This window comes from Scyliorhinus canicula, chromosome 21 (genome assembly GCF_902713615.1).
Source record: "Scyliorhinus canicula chromosome 21, sScyCan1.1, whole genome shotgun sequence".
NCBI lineage: Eukaryota > Metazoa > Chordata > Chondrichthyes > Carcharhiniformes > Scyliorhinidae > Scyliorhinus > Scyliorhinus canicula.
The window spans coordinates 66,130,746-66,152,544 of record NC_052166.1 but is presented as its reverse complement, the minus strand read 5'-3'; the positions used below and the strand labels follow the sequence as shown (position 1 = coordinate 66,152,544).

Genomic DNA, 21,799 nt, shown 5'->3' with positions numbered 1-21,799 from the left:
GTCTTCATGAGCAACAGAGAGCCTACAGCAGTTTTTACCAAAACACCAAGGTCCATAATTTTCAAGCAAGGCAAACCAGCAGATATGCAAAGCGCGCAAGCACAAGCAGAGGGAGTTACCAGGGTTTTGCTTGCAAGGACGACAGTGATTACAACTGATAGAGCCCTGGTTTAAAAGATTAGGCAAAGGAGTTAATGCAGGTTTCACCGTATTGAATCATGCAAATTTGTCAGCATAGGCAAGGACAAAAAGTGCATGCTATAATAATTATACTATACAAGTTAAACTTACATGGAGAAACTTGGTTAGACCACACTTTGAATACTGGGCATAGCTCTGGCTTCAATATGATGAAAAGATTACAAAGGCATTGCAGGAGGCGCATAAAATTTTTACAAGAATACCACAGGAACTTGGGTTATACCTTTCAGGAACGATTAACAGGTTAGAAAAGAGAATGTTAAGGGATGATCTGATAGAGACCTTTAAATTTCTAAAAGGGTTTGACACAGCAAATGAAGATCTTACCACTTTTTTTAAAATTTAGAGTACCCAATTCATTTTTTTGTCAATTTAGCATGGCCAATCCACCTAGCTTGCAAATCTTTTGGGTGGTTGGGACGAAACCCACGCAAACACGGGAAGAACGTGCAAACTCCACACGGACAGTGACCCAGAGATTGGATCGAACCTGGGACCTCGGCGCCGTGAGACCGCAGTGCTAATCCACTGCGCCACTGTGCTGCCCCGGTCTTTCCATTTTTGAGGGCGACCAAAACTATAGGCTATAAATGTAAGACAGTCATTAATCCAGTAGGGAATTCAGGAGGAACTTCTTTACCGAGAGTGGTTAGAATGTGAAGCTCAATACCACAGGTAGTTGATGCGAATAGCATAGATGCAGTCACAGGAAAACTAAGCAAACCCACTAAGCAGAAAGGAAAAGGATTAACTGACAGAATTCAATGGTGAAAAGTGCGAGGAAGCTTGTGTGGAGCATAAGAACTAGGAGCAGGAGTAGGCCACTGGCCCTTCGAGCCTGCTCCGCCATTCAATGAGATCATGGTTGATCTTTTGTGGACTCAACTCCACTTTCCCGCCTGAACACCATAACCCTTTATTCCTGAAATCAGCATGGACTACTTCGACTGAGTGGCTGTAAATTTCTGTGCTGTAAATTCTATTTAATTCTATGTTTTTTAAAAAATCATTTACGGGATGTGGCCGTTGTTGGCGGGGTCAGCATTTATTGCCCATTCCTAACTCCCCTCCATTTCACAGGGCATTTGAGAGTCAACCACATTGCTGTGGATCTGGTGTCCAGACCAGGTAAGGACGGCAGATTTCTTTTCCTGAAGGACATTCGTAAACCAGGTAGACAACAAACCAGTTCTAAGTCTATGCTTTGAATTGACAAGCTCGGATATATGCACCCACCTCTCCCTGCCTCGTCCCATTCCATCTGATTCAGGAATCAGGGTAGCCAGACAAGCATTACTCATTTGCTGAATCTCCACAAGTCGCTGGTGATGACGAGTTCCATTCATGTGTTTTTGAAAGTTCTTCAAATAAAATGAAACAAATATAGAATTACAAAAGAGAAATTTAGACATCAACAACATTTCATCAACCTTAGATGCAGGAACTTAATATCGGGCTATATTGGACTTTCTGTTAAATAATCATGTGCTTTCTTCAAACACAAGATCTACATTAATTATTTTGAGGGATAGAGTATATTGTGAGAACCAGCATCTTAATCAAACTGCCCGTAACAAGAATGATGTATTTTCAGGCAAACAACTCCACAGAACTTATGGAAATATTGCTGTATAATACATTTTGCATCCACTTTCCACGTGTCATACTGTTTGCAACATAATGCACAGAACAGTATAATGTTGGGCTGTACATAGAGTAGGGGCTGGTTTAGCACACTGGGCTAAATAGCTGGCTTTTAAAGCTGACCAAGGCAGGCCAGCAGCACGGTTCAATTCCCGTACCAGCCTCCCCGAACAGGTGCCGGAATGTGGCGACTTGGGGGTTTTCACATAACTTCTTTTGAAGCCTACTTGTGACAATAAGCAATTTTCATTTCATTCCATTTCATATAAATTCCATAAACCATTACTCTCAAAATTACACAATAACACTGGCTAAAAGTATTCAACGGTTGTGTGGCCTGATATTCTTGCCATCAAAGTGCCATCTGGTTATAGCAACTCTCTACCTCCTTCCGCATGAACTGATTCTGCTCTCAGCCAATGCGCCAATATTATTACGATTCTGTTCCCCATTGAGCAGGCAAGACAGTATAAAAATAGGGAAGTCTTGCTAAAAATAGACAAGGCGTTAGTAAGACGATTCCTGGAATACTGTGAACAGTTCAGGTCCCCTATTCCCCTATCTAAGGAAAGATATACTGGCATTGGAGGCAGCTCATAGAAGATTTGCTAGGTTGATTCAGGGTATGGAGGGATTGCCTTATGGAGGAGAAGTTGGGTAGGTTGGGCCTGTGCTCACTGGAGTTTAGAAGAATGAGAGATGACCTCATTGAGGCATATAGGATTCTCAGGGGGCTTGACAGGGTCGATACTGAGAGTCTAGGACCAGAGAACATAATCTTAGAATAGGAGGTCACCCATTTAAGATAGAGACGAGGCAGAATTTCTTCTCTCAGAGGATAGTGAATCTGTGGAATTCTTTACCTCAGAGGGTTGTAGAGATGGATTGTTAAGCATGCTAAAGGCTGAAATAGACATTAAAAATCTGTAAGGGAATCAAGGGATAAGGCGGGTAAATGGAATTGAGGATTATTACATCAGATCAGTCATGAATGCAATGATTGGCAGAGCAGACTCGATGGGCCAAAGTTCTCCATACTTCTGCTCCCAAGTCTTATGGACACCTGACTACTTTAATTAGTGAGTGTTATGGACTTCTTATCACAACAAATCAGGCAACCCTGAACAGATGCCTTTCAAAATAAAGAGGCATGAAGTCAGACCATGCTGGCAGATCAGCGTTCACTAAACCGTCTTTCAAGGAGTACCTCACCTGCCCTTTCCTGCTTACACTAGCCACGATACTCCCAGACTACCACGTACCTAGTGAGACTCTGCGACTGACTGGCAAGTGTTAATGCAAGCCCAACCGCACAGCCGCAGCCATTTTTCAGGCATAACCAACTCCCGTGTGAGATACCGGTCCTCGTTATTTGAAACATTTCCAGGGAATGAATCTTATAACAGCATACTAAAACTCCTAAATTTGCCCAGTTTAAGTTCCCTTATGTTTAAAAAGATGCCACGGGCAGGGAGAGGTTAAGAGATGTAGCAGAAATTCACCATTATTGAATTGGTGACAAGAGAGCATAAATTTAGATGATCTAACGAATGAAAGTATTTTTTTGAAGGAACTACAGTCATGCAAGTATAATTTGTAAAAGGGAAATTAATGTTTGAAAAGGAAAATTTAAAGGGCACAGGAAAAAGGCACAATGAATACAATTAAGTAGAAAACGCTTTCTGAAACCCAGCACAGGAATGATGGCTAAATAGTTGCTTCCTCCCTTTTATATTCTCTGCTATTTTACGGTTTTCCACTTGCCCAGATCAGAAACTCCACCAATTTCACCTTTCGACTCCATACTGACAATCCTGTCCTCTTGAAATAGATAGTTCTGCATCAGATGTGGGTGTAACAGCATCAGAACCACATTCTTCATTCTCCTGCCCAATTACTCAGAATACAGAAACTTTCTTTGAGGGATTTCTACTTGAAAGAATTCTGATCACGAGAATAATTTAATACACCCAGGAAATTTCTCTTTCATAAAAGCAGTGGAAAAAGTTTACTTTTCTATCTTTGTTAGCTCTCAAATTCCACAAACAAAAGCTTTTCATTGGCTAACTGTGTCAAAATTATAGCGATTAGGTCAGCGGCCCAATAGTACAGTGGTTAGCACTGTTGCTTCACAGCGCCAGGGACCCGGGTTCGATTCCCGGCTTGGGTCACTGCCTGTGCGGAGTCCGCATGTTCTCCCCGTGTCTGCGTGGGTTTTCTCCAGGTGCTCCGGTTTCCTCCCACAAGTCCCAAAAGACGTGCCATTAGGTGAATTGGACATCCTGAATTCTCCCTCAGTGAACCCGAACAGGCGGCGGAGTGTGGCGACTAGGGGATTTTCACAGTAACTTCATTGCAGTGTTAATGTAAGCCTACTTGTGACACTAATAAAGATATTATTATGAGTAACCTAGGCTAGTGAATGGCCAGCAAGTTTGAAAATCGGGATTATTCACCAACTATAACCCTTGAATAAGACTGAATACATGCCAAATATTTCATAAGTTATATAAAATGCATAATCATTCATATATTAATAAAACTCAAACTTCAAGTGGTAAGAACAAAATAAATATTCATACTTTGATTGGGTGCAGAAGGAGAGTATGGCTCACACAGTCAATGTTGTGAATGCACCTCGCCTGCAGGTCACTTCAGTCATACCAGTAGGAAAATAAACCACGTGGGTGGAAACCAGTGAAATGTGGCAACTCAGCACAAGGGCAACAGTCGACAAAATGCCTTGTGGGCTGCACTCAGTACCCAGATGAGCCACATGTGGCCCCGCGGGCTGCAGGTTGCCAATATGTGGATGAGGTGGAGGTTAGTACACAAAAATGTGCAAGCTAGGTGGATTGGCCACGCTAAATTGCCCCTTAATTGGAAAAAATTAATTGGGTACTCTAAATTTTTTTTAAATGTAAGTACAGTAAATGTGCCTGCCTATGGTAGCTATTCAGTTCAACAGTTATCTTAAGGCATGAATTGGGCCACTGACCATAGACCCTCTTCACCTATCTTATGCAGACATCACTGCTCTTTTTACCTTTTGATTGTAGCAGTTAGCATTGCAGATGTAACAGATGAACTTGGTCGGTATGGAATCCATCTCGTCAGTCGAGTCCTCACTGCCCTTGGTTCCAGAGTCTGGCGCCGACGTGCTGATTGCCCGGCTGTCACTGCTCTGCTGGATTGTCACTTTCAGTGTACTCACCGTGTTCAGTATCTGCAAGGTATATATTTTCACTTGCTTTCTCAGCACATCAAGCAAATCATTCAGAGACAAGTTGCCACCAATTCCATTGGGATTGGGTGGGTGGGGGGCAGGGTTGACAGTCATTATAGGGAACAGAATGGAGATAAAGCTCGCTCTCTGCTCACCACAAATTAAGACACCACATACATCAATATAATTAAGCACCCAGCAGCTGCTTGTAGCCTCATATCCTTCATACACGAGCAGCGACCAGGTGGTTAAAATACAATTTAAACAGACGCCATTTCCAGTAGACCCATCAATCGCTCATCTCACCATGAATGTAACCTGTCTCGAGATACAAGAACTCCATTAAATCACCCAGCTGTGCTGCGGCACCCGGTGATGCTGCCTGTCTCCAACTCAGCAGGATCTATCGCCGAGCCAGCAATGAAGCAAAAGCCAAAGTCCTGTCCTCAATTCCAGCTGGTCGGACACCCCAAATATCGCTACTAATGGGCAGGGCTCCAAATCCACATTTAAAAGTGTTAAAACCCATCAACTTTCGGCAGGACCAGAACATGTGCGTATGGCTCTCAGGCTCCCCCTCAAGCACCGCTCACACCTATCTTCAATCCCCTCAAAAAAGCCTTGGAGAATGCGATATGAACACCACCTTCAGTTGTATCAAACTTAACCTTGCGCAGGACAACGTAGTCTCATTCCACACTTCCTCATCCAAAATGGGACCTAGTCCTCCTCCCACCTAGTCTTCACCGCCTCCACTGATACCTGCTCCTCCCCCATGATCTGTCGATATACCCCGGATGTGCAGCCCTCCTCCAACCCCGCTCATGAAACAATTCTCTCCAGCAAAGCAGCGCCACTGGAAATGTCGGGAACGCTCGCCGGACCCAATCACGCACCTGCAGTACCTGAACATATGCACCCCACCAAGGCCTACCTTCTTCCTCAGCTCCACACAATCAGCAAACTGACCCTCCAAAAATAAGCTCTTTACCCACTCCAGCACCTTGCCATCCATCATCAAAATATCGATTTTGCCCAGCTGAAACAAATGATTCCCTCAGCTAGGGGATCACCTTGACTGGAAGGCATTGAAACAGGAACACAAATAGATTTCATAGAAATTACAGGGCAGAAGGAGGCCATTCAGCCCATCCAGTCTGCACCGGCTCTTGGAAAGAGCCCAAGCCCACACCTCTACCCTATCTCCATAACCCAGTAACCCTACCTAACACTAAGGGCAATTTTGGACACTAAAGGCAATTTATCATGGCCAATCCACCTAACCTGCACATCTTTGGACTGTGGGAAGAAACCGGAGCACCTGGAGTAAACCCACACACATACGGGGAGAACGTGCAGACTCCGCACAGACAAGTGACCCAAGTGGGAATCGAACCTGGGACCTGGAGCTGTGAAGCAATTGTGCTAAGCACTGTGCTAACGTGCTGCCCATCTTGGGAAGATATTCATCTTGTCCCACCCGCCCCACCAAAGACAATGGAGGACTGTCCCATCTCCGCAAATCTGCCTACACCCCACTCGTCAAACTAGTAAAATTCAGCTTGCGAAGTCATGCAAGTTTCACACCAGCTGAATCCCAACAGGTTAAACTGCATTTGCAGCTTCTTCCTGCACGTGCAAAGCTCTGGCATAGCATGATTCGCATACTCCCTATCCACCACCAAGATCTCATCCACCAGTTCCTGGCTTTGTGTCCCTATCCACATAAGCATTGTACGAAATGACCTCCCCCCTGATCACCACTTTTAACTACCTCGCACACTGGAATGGGTGAGAGTTCCATGTTTTCATTCCCTATCACATACTCCCCTATGGAGTAACCAGCAAACCCACATCCAACGCCATCCCGTACCCTGTGCCCAACCCGCCTTCAGCTTCAAATCCACCCAATGCGGCATATGGTCCAAAATGACTACCACCAAATACTTTGCACCTTTATGGCTGGGAGCAATGTTTTACTCATCACAAAGAAGCCAATCCTCGAGTACACTACACCCATGGGAAAAAAAACAAAACCCTTTACCCCTGGATTCACAAACCGCCAGGGACCCGCCCCTCCTGCCTCATCCATGAGTTCTGCCATCACCTTCAGCATCCCCAAAAGAGACAGGGACCGTGGCCTAGTGCGGTCCATTTTTGGATACAAAACACCCCCCCCCCCCCCCCCCCCCCAAACCTAAAATCAGCTGCTCCATAAACATAATAATAGCTTATTGTCACGAGTAGGCTTCAATGAAGTTACTGTGAAACGCCCCTAGTCGCTACATTCCGGCACCTGTTCGGAGAGGCTGCAAGGGAATTGAACTTGCGGTGGTAGCCTTGTTCTGCATTACAAGCCAGCTGTTTAGCCCACTGTGCTAAACAATATTGCCCCAATTCGGGGCATACACGTGCACAAACACAACTGCCTTCCCCTCCAGTATGCCTGCAACCATCACAAAGCCCCCCCCCCCCCCCCCGCAACACTTGCACCCAAATCGGACCTCATGCCTCCTCGAAAGTGGCTTTGAAGGATTCTCTTATCGCCTTGCCACTCAAATTAGCGATCCATGTGCTTGCCAAAATTCTCCAGCTCTTATGCTCCACACAAGCTTCCTCGCACCTTTCACCATTGAATTCTGTCAGTTAATCCTTTTCCTTTCTGCTTAGTGGGTTGGCTTAGTTTTCCTGTGACTCCATCTATGCTATTCGCATCAACTACCTGTGGTATTGAGCTTCACATTCTAACCACTCCCTGGGTAAAGAAGTTCCTCCTGAATTCCCTACTGGATTAATGACTGTCTTACATTTATGACCCCTAGTTTTGGTCGTCCACAAAAATGGAAAGATCTTCTCTACATTTGCTGTGTCAAACCCTTCTAGAAATTTTAACGGTCTCCATCAGATCACCTCTTAACCTTCTCTTTTCTAACCCGTTAATCTTTCCTGAAAGGTATAATCCAAGTTCCTGTGGTATTCTTGTAAACTTTTTAATGCACCTCCTGCAATGCCTTTATAAACTTTTTATAATATGTAAGCCAGAGGTATGCCCAGTATTCAAAGTATGGTCTAACCAAGTTTCTCCATGTAAGTTTAACTTGTATAGTATAATTATTATAGCATGCACTTTTTGTCCTTGCCTATGCTGACAAATTTGCATGATTCAATACGGTGAAACCTGTATTAAATCCTTTGCAGAATCTTTAAACCATCATTTGTAATCACTGTCGTCCTTGCAAGCAAAACCCTGGTAACTCCCTCTGCTTGTGCGCTTTTCATATCTGCTGGTTTGCCTTGCTTGAACTTTATGGACCTTGGTGTTTTGGAAAAAAAACTGTTGTAGGCTCTCTGTTGTTCATGCAGATATAACCTAAATTGGACCACGAAAATCTATTGGCAGCATCCATTTGATGTGTAGGTGAATTAAAGAGAGCGATTTTAATCTTTCTATTTTGCCTCCAAACTTTTGAGCCATCCAAGTATACTGCTTTGAAAGATCTCAGTGTTCTGGATTACTTATTAAACCAAGTTTCGTAGATATGTGTGCAGTATTTCCTGTATTCCAAAAGGAAATTGGTAGCGAGTGTCAGGCTGTACCCTCTGTGGTACACAATGTACCACAGCCCCATCAGGCACCCAGCACACCACTGACAGTACACAATGTACCACAGCCCCATCAGGCACCCAGCACACCACTGACAGTACACAATGTACCACAGCCCCATCAGGCACCCAGCACACCACTGACAGTACACAATGTACCACACCCCCATCAGAGGTAGTGGGTGCCTGGAACCCGCTGCCGGAGGTGGTGGTGGAAGCAGGGACGATAGTGACATTTAAGGGACATCTTGAATAGGATGGGGATAGAGGGATATGGACCCTGGAAGTGGAGAAGATTTTAGTTTAGACGTGCTGCACGGTCGGCGCAGGCTTGGAGGGCTGAAGGGCCTGTTCCTGTGCTGTACTTTTCTTTGTTCTTGCGCCATCTCTTCAGCCAACGTGTCTAAACTAATGGACGTGGCGGCCTTCTTCCCTCCTTCACCTTCCTTTAGCAGGCTAACCTGCTGAGCCTTCTTTGAGTTGGGCATCTTTGTCGACAATTTCGACATGACTCTGTCCAGTAAAAGTTTCCTGAGCCCACAGCAACTATGTGGTCAAACTCCCTCGAACAAATGGGTAAAGGCATCAAAAGCAAAGGCCCAGCTAGGAGCCACTCTGTGCATCTTGCTGTTACATGACATGAGCAGAGGCTTGTGTGTCAACTATCCTGACAGGTTCAGGAAGCAGGAGCCGGTCCCTGGCACGAGGGGAATTCCCGGAGTTTCACAATTGGCTGCCATATTTTGGACATCTTGATTTGGAGTTTGGATGCATCAGATTCGATGGAGCATAGCGTACGTGGTCACTGAGGCCAGGGGTCATTGGTCCCAGTGATCACTGGTCCTATATTATCCTATTCTTGGTGCTTGTCGTTAGGGGTTATAGGTAGTCGAGCGACCCCGCCCCTAGCCTGGGGCGTGGTCACCTGGTTATCAGAGCGACAGCAAAGGACGGCATGGTTGCACTGCTGCCTCAGGGTGCCAAGGACCCAGGTTGGATCCCTGCCCCGGGTCACTATCTGTATGGAGTTTGCACATTCTCCCCATACCATACTTGTCTCACCCCCACAATCCAAAGATGTTCAAGGTAAGTGGATTGGCCACGCTAAATTGCCCCTTAATTGGAAAGAAAATCTTTAAAAGCAGAGCGATGGCAAGGTGGAATCCTCGCGAGATCCTGAAGAGTGCGCGTCAATCCACTCATAGCCTTGTCCCTCAACATGAATGGTGTCTTTATCTTCCAATTCTCCGTGGGCAGCATGGTGGCACAGTGGTTAGCGCAGTTGCTTCACAGCTCGAGTCCCAGGTTCGATACCCGGCTTGGGTCACTGTCTGTGCGAAGTCTGCATGTTCTCCCCATGTCTACATGTCTGGTTTTCTCCGGGTGCTCCAGTTTACTCCCACAGCCCAAAGATGTGCGGGTTAGGTGGATTGGCTGTGCAAATTCCCTTAGTGTCCAAAAAGGTCAGCTGGGGTTACTGGGTTACGGGGATAGGGTAGAGGCGTGGGCTTAAGTAGGGTGCTCTTTCCAAGATCCCGGGCAGACTCGATGGGCAAAATGGCCTCCTTCTGCACTGTAAATTCTATGATTCTATAATCCTCGACATTACTCAATTATGTTATTGATTATTTATTTTTCTGTAAGGGAATGTGAGATGTGAGCATGAGGACTAGTGTTGTCAATTATCCTGTTCTAGCAACATCATATGGAGTCGATTATGTGATCTGTGAACAATTTTACTCCTATCCTTGCAGTTGGGGGTTGCGGGGGGGGGGTGGTTTCCTTTGTCAGCCCTCATCTTGGTTATAAAAAGGATAAGTGGAGCTGGAGCGAGGGTGAAAGGTGGATGGTTGGGGTTGGTTGGGTTAGTTCAGCTCTCACCGAGATTGACGATAGCCCCCCGGTTGGAGTTATCCATGTAAGTTTTCTGGGGGATTTGTTTTTTATGTTAGTTCAATTTAGGAATCCATGCCTTTATCCTTCGATAGCATGGGCAGAGTTTGTATCCTGCGAAGAACTGGGCTCCTTCGGACTCTTCGTTGAGGTTGAGTTTCACCTTTGGGTCTCTCCCATTATTCATCTTTTGAGTGAGAAGATTTAGTAATGACGCACGCTAAAGTATGATTGGTTGTGGTTGGACTTTTGAGGATAGGGATTGCTCTTGGTTTCTTCTCTGTGATGGTGGTGAGTCTGGGGCAGTAGTGGATGTTTCTGGATCAGTTCAGGTGAGGGGGGTCTCCCTCCCCCACCACCCCCCAGGTTGGACTGGGGAGGAGGGAATTAGTTCGAGTTGTTCTAGCTTTTTCTCCATTTATTTTCCTTTTTGGGACGCCCAGAGGTCTGATCATAATCTGAACATGCTGTTGCGGTTCCTCTCTGCGTAATTGTATGGAATGATATTGGTTCTGTACTGGGCCGGAGATTGGGGTTAAGCGGTGTTGTGTGCGGTATATATGTAACTCCCCTCAGAACTGGGACTTCTATGTATTTTCTTTGCTTTTTGTAAAGGTGGGTATGACGAATCTGTGCTTGGTTCCTGCATGGTTACAGATGGGTCTGGTAAGGAGAGGAAGCTCTGGTGAGTCATTGGTGCCTTTGCTGCTGCTGTTGAGGGAGATGTATATTGGTGCGTTCCCAAACATTGCGTGGAAAATATATCCGTAATCCGTAGCTGACATGCGTGGGAAGGTGTGCGCCATTTTACCATGTTTTCATGCCGTCTTCCTGTTTTTCCCTCGGTCTCTGGTGGGGCTGTATAGGTATCCAGTTATGTCTAATGATTGTATCGAGCCAATTGTGATGTTCTCCTGCCCCTCTCTGTACCCATGAATGTTGAGCTGTTTTTTCCTTCCTTATGGTGATTTATTATTCCTTAATTTTGTAGCATCGTTTTTAAAAATGTAAAAGTGTAACATGATTTAAAAAAAATATTTAGAAAAAGAAAAACAAGCAACAAAGTGCCGAGTCCCCAAAGCTACCACTCACCAATCTGCAGGGAGCACAATTTCATTCAATAGCCATGTAGTTTCCTGAGACAGCTGACATAGAACATAGAACAGTACAACACAGAACAGGCCCTTCGGCCCTCAATGTTGTGCCGAGCCATGATCACCCTACTCAAACCCACGTATCCACCCTATACCCGTAACCCAACAACCCCCCCCTTAACCTTACTTTTTTTTTATTAGGACACTACGGGCAATTTGGCATGGCCAATTCACCTAACCCGCACATCTTTGGACTGTGGGAGGAAACTGGAGCACCCGGAGGAAACCCACGCACACAGGGGGAGGACGTGCAGACTCCACACAGACAGTGACCCAGCCGGGAATCGAACCTGGGACCCTGGAGCTGTGAAGCATTTATGCTAACCACCATGCTACCCCACAGCACCCTGCTGACCAAAAGAAAAGTCCAATGAAGACCATGAAACCATTGTCAATTGTTGTAAAAACTCATCCGGTTCACTAATATCCTTAAGGAAGGAAATCTGCCATCCTTACCCGGTCTGGCCTACATGTGACTCCACATCCACATCAATGTGGTTGACTCTTAAATGCCCTCTGAAATGGCTTAGCAAGCCACTCAGTTGTATTCAGTCGCTACAAAAGCACAAAAACATTTTTAAAAAAAGAAACAAAACCTGATGGACCACCTGGCATCGACCCAGGCACCAGAAACGACAACGGCAAAGCCAGCCCTGTCAATCCTGCAAAGTCCTCTTTATTAACATGTAGGAGCTTGTACCAAAGTTGGAGTGCTCTCTCACAGACCAGTCAAGCAACAGCCTGACATAGTCATACTCACAGACAATGTCCCAGACACCACTATCACCATTCCTGGGTATGTTCTGTCTCACCGGAAGGCCAGATCCAGCAGAAGCACACAGTGGTATAGTCGGGAGGGAGTTGCCCTGGGAGCCCTCAACATCTACTCCAAACCCCATCAAGTTAAAAATGGGTAAGGAAACCTCCTGCCACCATCAGCTGATGAATCAGTACTCCATGTTGAATACCACTTGGAGGAAACACTGAAGGTGGCAAAGGCGAAGAATATGCTCTGGGTAGGGGCAATGTCCATCACCAAGAGTGGCTCGGTAGTACCCCCACAGACAGAGCAGGCCGGGTCCTAAAGGACATAGCTGCTCGACTGGGAATACAGCAGGTGGTGAGGGAACCAACAAGATGTGAAAACATACTTCACCCTCACCAACCTGCCTGCTGCAGATGCATCCGTCCATGACAGTATTGGTAGAAGTGACCACCACACAGTCCTTGTGGAGACAAAGTCCCATCTTCACATTGAGGATACCATCCATCATGTTGCGTGGCACTATCATTGTGAGAAATGGGATAGACCGAACAGGTCTAGCAACTCAAGACATCCATGAAACACTGTGGGATATCAGCAGCAGCATAATAGTACTGAACCACAATCTGCAACCTCATGGCCCAGCATATCTACCATTACCACCAAGCCAGGGGATCAACCCTGGTTCAAGGAAGAGTGCAGGGGAGCATGCCAGGAGCAACATCAGGCATTCTAAACATAAGGTGACAACCTGGTGAAGCTACAACACAGGACGGTTTGTGTGCCAAACAACAAAAGCAGCAAGCGATAGACAGAGATGAGCGATTCCACAACTAACGCATCAGATCTAAGCTCTGCAGTCCTGCCACATCCAGCCCTGAATGGTGGTGGAGAATTAAACAATTCACTGGAGGAGGAGTCTCCCCAAATATCCCCATCCTCAAAGATGAAGGAGCCCAGCCCATCTGTGCAAAAGGCAAGGCTGAGGCATTCGCAACAATCTTCAGCCAGAAATGCCAAGTGGATGATCCAGCTAGGTCCCCAGCATCACAGATGTCAGTCTTCAGCCAATACAATTCACTACACATGACATCAAGAAATAGCTGAAGGCACTGGATACTGCAAAGGCTGTGGGCCCCGGCAATATTCAGGTAATAGTACTGAAGACTTGTGCTCCAGAACTTGCCATGCTCCTAGCCAAGCTGTTCCAGTATAGCTACAACACTGGCATCTACCTGGCAATGTGGAAAATTGCCCAGGTGTGTCATATACACAAGAAATAGGACAAATCCAACCCAGCCAATTATCATCCTATCAGTCTACTCTCAATCATCAGCAAAGTAACGGAAGGAGTCATCAGTAGTGCTATCAAGCATCACTTACTCAGCAATAACATGCTCATGAATACCCAGTTTGGGTTCCGCCATTGTAACTCCGCTCCTGATCTCATTGCAGCCTTGGTTCAAACAGGGACAAAAGAACTGAATGCCAGTGGTGAGAGTTAGGGAATCAGGGGGAAACTCTCTCCTGGTTGGAGTCATACCTGGCACAAAGGAAGATGGTGGTGGTGGTTGGAGGTCAATCATCTCAGTTCCAGGACATCACTTCCTCATCTTCAGCTGCTTCATTAATGAACTCCCTTCCATCACAAGGGCAGCAGTGGGGATATTCACAATAACTGCACAATGTTCAGCACCATTCGCTACTCCTCAGATAATGAAGCAGTCCATGTCCAAATGAAGCAAGTCCTGAACAATATCCAGGCCTGGGTTGACAAGTGGCAAGTTACATTCGTGCCACACAAGTGATCGTCTCGTACAAGAGGATTGACATTCAATGGCATTACCATCGCTGAATTCCCCCACAATCCACATGTTGGGGGTTATCATTGATCAGAAACTGAACTGGACTAGCCACTGTAAATACTGTGGCTACCAGAGCAGGTCAAAGGGTAGGCAACCTACGGCGAGTAACTCACGTCCTGACCCCCGAGGTCTGTCCACCATCTACATGGCACAGGTCAGGAGCGTAATGGAATACTCTCCACTTGCCTGAATGAGTGCAGCTCCAACAACACTCAGAAGCTCAGCACCATCTGGCACAAAGCAGCCGGCTTAATTGCTCCCCCTTCCACAAACATTCAACCTTCCACCACTGACAAACAGTGGCAGCCATGTGTACCATTTTCAAGATGCACTGAAATGACTCATCAACGCAGCAACTTCCAAACTCACGACCACTACCATCTGGAAGGACAAGAGCAACGATTACCGAGGAACCCCAACACCTGGAGGTTCCCCATCAAGTCACTCACTACTCTGACTTGGAAATATATCGCCGTCCTTCACCATCGCTGGGTCAAAGTCCTGGAACTCCCTCCCTAACAGCGCTGTGGGTGTATGTACACCTCGGACTGCAGCAGTTCAAGGAGGCAGCTCACCACCACATTCCGACGGATAACTAGGTATGGACAATAAATGCTGGCCTAACCAGTGACTCCCACATTCTGTAAATGAATAAAAAACACAAGAGAAGCCAAAAATCACAAAGAAAATCTGTTGTGCTATTCCCTGGGTTTGTGCATGTTCAAGATTAACGACACCCAATATTCACCAGTAAATTATGTTACCAAGTGAATGTCCCAGGAATGTTTTCCTTCTGCTGAGCCCGCTCTGTGCCCTTGAGGGATTAGGCTGGGATCTGTCTGCAGTGAAATTTCCCAACAACCTCCATCAATGCTCTTTCAGTAATGATGTTTGTCTTTTGACTTTGATTTCCGAGTATCATTCCTGCTTAGCATCCCAAAGCTGAAGGTACCACCCTCAGCCTTCCTTTCTTTTTACAATCTACAAGCTTGTGAAACTTAAGCTTGCCATCGCTACTATCTCATTTTAACTCGAGGTTTTCTGCACTATACTTGACTTTTCTCAATAGAAAAGGCTGCATTTTCCAGATAACGTTTCATAGCAGACTGCAAAAACAAAAATAACTAAAGAATGTTAGTATGCACGACCAGCATCTTTTGCACTTGAGTTAATGGCCTTTTAACCAAATTTCATGGGGAGTTAGTCAAATTGAGTCTTGATCATTCCTTATTAAGCAAGTTGAGGTCACCTCCGATACAGAACAATTAAAAGATGCAAATCTTCAAGGGTAGCTTTGTCTTCTGTTAAAACATTGTGAGTTATTGCACTTCATCAGGGGTAGAAGTTAGAAATGCATCTATTCTCACCTCAGTGTTAGCTGCATTGTGCTCCAAATTCTGGTGATCTCCACTCTCTTCACATTCACTGGGTTCTGTGAATAAATATTTTTTTAAAAACATGAACCTGTATTCCAAACGACAGTTCGATGAGTGTTTGCCTTATTTGAATGCCGAGCCATTGCCAGACCAGTCTAGGATTGGTCACTGGATGTAGCATGACACAGCTTTCCAATAAAAATGTATGCTTCTAACTATGAAATAAACTCTTAGGAAAGATTTGCAAACCCCGTATTCTTTTCAGTGAAGCATGCAATGCAGGGATCAGCATCCCAAGTTAAGGAAATTGGGGAAAACAAACTTAAGGTAACTCTAAACCAAAAATAATGAATTTGCCTGGAGTAATTTCAACAATCACCTGACTTATTCCATTATAGTAATCCAGGACACACGGGTGTTGTAGAGAGCTGAAAGCAGATGGCTGCAAACAGCAGCAAGCCTGGTAAGTGAATTACTATTGCAACAAAAATGATAAAACAAATCAGGTCAGATTAAAATCTAATAGGAACAAGAGAAATTAGGAGCAGAAGTAGGCAATTCAGCCCCTCGAGCCGGCTCCACCATTCAATCAGATCATGGCTGATCTCTTCCTGGTCTCAAATCCACCTCCCTACCGATTCCCCATATGCCTTTAACCCATTTTTTAAAATCAGGAATACATCTATCTCCTTGAAACCACTTAATGATTCAGGGTCCACCGTACTATGGAGCAGCAAGTTCCACAAATTCACCACCCTCTGCGAGAATTCTGGTTCCTCATCTCAGTCTCTATATCTCTTTCTAGATTGCCCCACAAGGAAGAACATTTGCTCTACTTTTACTTTATCAATCCATTTAGTATTTTATACACCTCAATCTGATCCACTCTCATTCTTTAGAATTGTATAATGTTAGGTAAATACAATATCTAACAGATTAACTGGTTGTTCATCTCATTTGCTCCTTATGCGATCTAGCTGTGCAAATACTAGCTTACATTTGCCCACACAACAGTGACTGAAAGTAATTTATTAGACGGACGGATCTATTTCTCTCCCTCACTCTGAGGAGACATGATCACATGGTCCCTCAAGTCTGCTCATCATTCAATACAATCATGTTGGGCGGCATGGTAGCACAGTGGTTAGCACTGTTGCTTCACAGCTCCATGGTCGATTCCTGGCTTCGGTCACTGTCTGTGCGGAGTCTGCATGTTCTCCCCGTGTCTGCGTGGGTTTCCTCCGGGTGTTCCGATTATGTGGGGCTTAAGTGGGATGCACTTTCCAAGGGCCGGTGCAGACCCGATGGGCCGAATGACCTCCTTTTGCACTGTAAATTCTTAGATTCTATGATCTTCTGTTTCAAATCCACTTTCCATCCGTTCTCACTCTCCCTCAATTCCTGGAGATCAAAAATTTGTCTAGTCTACAGTCAACAATGAGAGAATCCACAACCTTCTGGGGGAGACACTCCCAAAGATTTACAAACTTAAGGAAATAAATTTTTCACCTCAGTCCTAAATGATTGTTCCCTTATCCTGTGACTATGCCAATGTTCCACATGCCCCAGACAAGGAAAACAGCCTCTGTACCTATCCTGTCAAATCCCTCCAGAAGCTGGTATGTTTCACTGCGATCACTTCTTAATCTTCTAATCTCCAGAGAGTATAGGCCCAATTTACTCAGCCTCTCATTTTAGGATAATCCTCTCAGTCCAGGAAACAATCCAGTAAAGCTTCACTGTATTGCCTTCAAGGCAAGAATATTAGATATGGAGACTGGAGTTGCACACTTTATTCCAGGTGTGGTTTCACCAAAGTTATGTACAATAGAAATACTTCCTTATTTCTTCACTCCTATCCCCTTGCAATAAAACCCAAACGTCATTTGCCATTTAAACTCCTTGCTGTATCTGGGCTGCATGGTTTAGCCCATCTAATTCACTATTAAAGAAAGCTTTGCAGGAAATAAAGCACCAACGCTGCTATAATCTGCTCCACAGCTCTCTATTCAACATGATGTTGCAAAATATTCTACCACACAAATATTATTGGCCCGTCCAAGGGCAACATATTGACTAGCATAATTTTATTCATATCTAAATTTTAATATTCTGTAACCGTTCAACAGATTATTTGAATGATTGTGTGAGCTTTGCAATGTGGCCAGAAGCTCATTGAATGTATAATCTAGGCTAATACTTCACTGCAGCAGTGAGCACTATCCTTCAGTTGAGACATTACACTCTGGTCTTATCTGCCATTTTGGGTTCCCCAGGGATATTCAAAGAAGAACAGGGAATTCTCCCTCAATCCACAGCACATCGGATTCACTGGTAGGCATTAATTTGCTCAATCGCTTTTCAAGTGGGTGCTGAGCCGCCCTCAAAGGGCAGCCTCCGCTTCTAATCTCAGCACTTTCATTGCACCCGAGTTGTAGCACTGGCTACCTTGCAGATGCTAACAAATCCCACCTCTTCGAAGTGGGGAGCAACAGCATAGGTCTGTGCACCTGGAAGTATGGCTTTTCAAACTAAGAGCAGGGGTGCGAGGGGATTTATCTGGACAACTCCAACAATGAATGCTACAATTGGTATTCAAATGTAGATGATGCATTAGCCAATTGGCCCCAGGCAATTAATATGAATCTTCCTCCTCACATCTACTCCACACCTCCGCAGTACCTTTTTCCACGGCTGCTCCTTTCACTGTGCTCTTCTTGGATGTGGGCAGTTCCTCAGCGCCAGACTGATTAATGAGTTCATCACTTTTACTGTTGGCAGAAGAATTTAACTTTGTTAAAGCTTAACCTACTAGACAGGCCAGATAATTATAAACCCTCTCTACAATGTGACCCAACATATGAAATGTAAAGAGTTCAAGGCATACTTCTTTTTTAAAGATGGAGTGGAAAATCAGTTTTACAAGATTCAAATAGCACACCTCAATAATATGTTCCTGTAAATATTTGGGGCGAAACATACAAGTGAAGGGGAGAGAAAACAAAGACAGAAAAGGTAACATCTTCCCTCACATGTTACTCTGAAAAGCTAATACATGAATGACAGACCAAATAGTATTGTATTAGTAAACCATTGTATGCTGTTAGTTGACCACCCTCATTTCTTGAATCACAAGGCACTGGGTTCAATTCCCACTCCAGGGTCGGGCACAAAGATCAAGGCTGCCAATCCAGTGCAGCACCGAGGGGGTGTTGCATTGTTGGAGGTGCGGCCTTTTAGATCTGACATTAAACCAGGGTCCCATATGCTCTCTCAGGTGGATGATTGCTGCAGATTGACTCCAGCCCAAGTGGCAACTCTGTTGCTTTAAAGCCAAAGAGAGTCCACATTGACAAAGGGAAAGGTGATTTCAAATTAGTGGAAGCCATTTAAACATCATTCTTCTAAAGTGGGCAGCAATGCTGAACGAAAAGGCATTCATTCCCTTCACCCCATCAGCTGTTGAGGTCCCAAGCTGTCAAATTCCTTCCCTTAAATTCTGATTCTCTGCCTCTCTTTTTCTCAGTTAAGATGGTGTTTAAAACCCATTTCTTCCCAGTCCTAATGTCTCTGTGACAATTTTTGTCTAATAATGCTCTTTGAAAATGCCTTTCAATGTTTTACTACTTTAAAGGTGTTATTTAAATAAAAGTTTCCAGTAACTTTCCTCAAATATAGTGAAAGGTAACTAGAAGCTGACTAGAAACCGTAATAAGATTATGTTGGTTTCAACAAACATTCCACGAGCAGAATTTAAAATATAATTTATAAATAATAAAGTAGGTCTGGTGACATGTAAATATATATTTATTTATTTTTTAAAATTATTTTATTCTGCTTGGATTACAAATCTTGGGAAAATCATTTTTTAAAAAATTTTCATAGAATTTACAGTGCAGAAGGAAGCCATTCGGCCCATTGAGTCTGCCCGGTCATTGGAAAGCGCACCCTATCTATGCCTTTACCTCCATCTTATCCCCACACCTCCACCCGATCCCCGTAATCCCATCTAACCTGTTCTGGACACAAAGGGCAATTTAGCACGGCCAACCCACCTAACCGGCACATCTTTGGACTGTGGGAGGAAACCGGAGCACCCGGTGGAAACCCACTTCATATAAAAACAAAGAAAAACAACTTGTAAATACCTCTCAAGCCTTCTCCTTTTTACTTCTGGTTCATCGGATTGTGAAGAGCCTTCAGCTTCCGGAGGTGGAGAATCAGTTGCCTTTTTAGTGTCAGCAAGTTTGTTACCTGATGGAAAAAAATAATTCCACTTAAAATGTTAGTTCTGCGTAGCATGATGGCTCAGTGGTTAGCACTGCTGCCTCACACGCCAAGGACACACGGGTTCGATCCCGGGTCACTGTCCGTGTGGAGTTTGCACATTCTCCCTGTGTGTGTGTGTCTCAGCCCCACAACCCAAAGATGTGCAAGGTAGGTGGACTGACCACGCTAAATTGCCCCGTAATTAGAAAAAAAAGAATAGGATACTTAAAGTTTTTTTTTTAAATGTTACAGTTGAAGCTTGCTTATCCTCCAGATTTCAAAATATGCTAATCATACTAATCTTTATGGCTCATCACAATCATTTGTGATTGACTGGGTTAGGAAAGATGCCACAACACATCCTTGCAACTACAGTCAAACTGATTCCAGAATGTAGCAATTAGTATTATAATTTCAAAATATAAATATGATGGCAGATGGAAGGACGAAGCAGCGAGGCAAAGGTGAACGATTCACACAATTTGAAAGTATCCTTTTCATTTAAGCCTGCCATTATTTTGCATTCAATACAAAGGAACAAATTTAATAAAGGGTGGGATGTGGGGGTTAGGGAAGAGAAGTATGGGCGGCACAGTGACACAGTGGTTAGCACTGCTGCCTCACAGCGCCGAGGAACCGGATTCGATCCCGAACCCGGGTCACTGTCCGTGTGGAGTTTGCACATTCTCCCAGTGTCTGCATAGGTTTCACCCCCACAACCCAAAGATGCGCACGGTAGGTGGATTGGCCAGGCTAAATTGGCCCTTCACTGGGAAAAGAAAAAGAATTGTGTACTCGATATTTATTTTTTAAAAACATTGCTGGAGAGAATGTGTCCAAAGCAACATTCGTTAACATAATTCTTGTATTAACAAGCAGCCTCAAAAAAAGTGATCTGCGACAACCATGGTGGTTTTATGCATGGTGTGCGCAACACTTAGGAGATTTTACAAAATCTACAAGAGTTAGCTGCTGCAAACATCTTTTATAATTTATAAGCTCAAAAGAATAACATCTCCAATAATCTAAATGCTTCTATAAAAAGTGAAGCATTCTACAAACTGAGATGAGAAGTATTTATGCATTAAATACTTTGGCGAGGTAATAAGACATCTTAAGCCATGAGAATGGCAGTCCATCAGCTCCAAAACAGTGCAACACATTGGAGTTCAATTGTATCTCTGTCTAGAGCAGCAAGAAATGCATTTGTAGTGTTAATTCTACATTAGTATTTCCAGTGCAGACTGCAATGCAATATGATAGAATGAGGGAGAAAAACAGCATTTGTCACCAAATCAATAGAAAATCAAGAACAGGAAGTCAATTTAGCTCAACAAGTCTGCACTGTGCCATCACCTCCACCACCCATCCCACCCCCTCCCTTACCAGGTTGTATTTTCAAGAGCGTGAAACAGGAAAGGACTCTTGACAGCAGCAAATTAAACAGCAGCTTCTCTTTCAGAACACTAATTTGAAGAGATGCGATTGGTAAATACGACTGTATTTTTGCCTTACATGACTAAGAAGGACAGAAAAAGACTGGCTAGTTCATTCAACCTGTCCTCAATAGTGTCATCATTTCAGCACAGCATCAGCCCCATTCACCAGCCAGGGAAGACCCTGCATAGTATATATATATGCTGGCCATTTCCTATCCACGCCCATGATACTATATTTATCTATATTAAAAGATGCCTGTCTGAAATTAGCCATCACATCCAGAACTGTCTGGTAAACTTACTTGTAGCTGTTCTGACAGAAAACAGTATGAGTCACAGAGCTATATTTTAAAAATTGAATTAGCA

The 21,799-nt window shown here is 44.4% G+C and overlaps 1 protein-coding gene across 5 annotated transcripts in view; it reads right to left on the bottom strand.

Moving 5' to 3' along the window:
* Positions 1–21,799, bottom strand: part of LOC119955474 (cip1-interacting zinc finger protein-like) — a 66,645-nt gene that overhangs the window by 31,281 nt on the left and 13,565 nt on the right. For 3 of the 5 annotated variants that reach the window (XM_038781686.1, XM_038781688.1, XM_038781690.1), the window contains exons 5-9: positions 19,874–19,979; positions 18,408–18,499; positions 15,717–15,781; positions 4,892–5,071; positions 1,438–1,562 (exon numbers count right to left, since the gene is read on the bottom strand). In XM_038781686.1, coding sequence (XP_038637614.1) covers positions 1,438–1,562; positions 4,892–5,071; positions 15,717–15,781; positions 18,408–18,499; positions 19,874–19,979 — 568 coding nt within the window. The remainder of the gene's footprint in view (positions 1–1,437; positions 1,563–4,891; positions 5,072–15,716; positions 15,782–18,407; positions 18,500–19,873; positions 19,980–21,799) is intronic. The other 2 variants (XM_038781687.1, XM_038781689.1) reach the window with 2 other exon arrangements.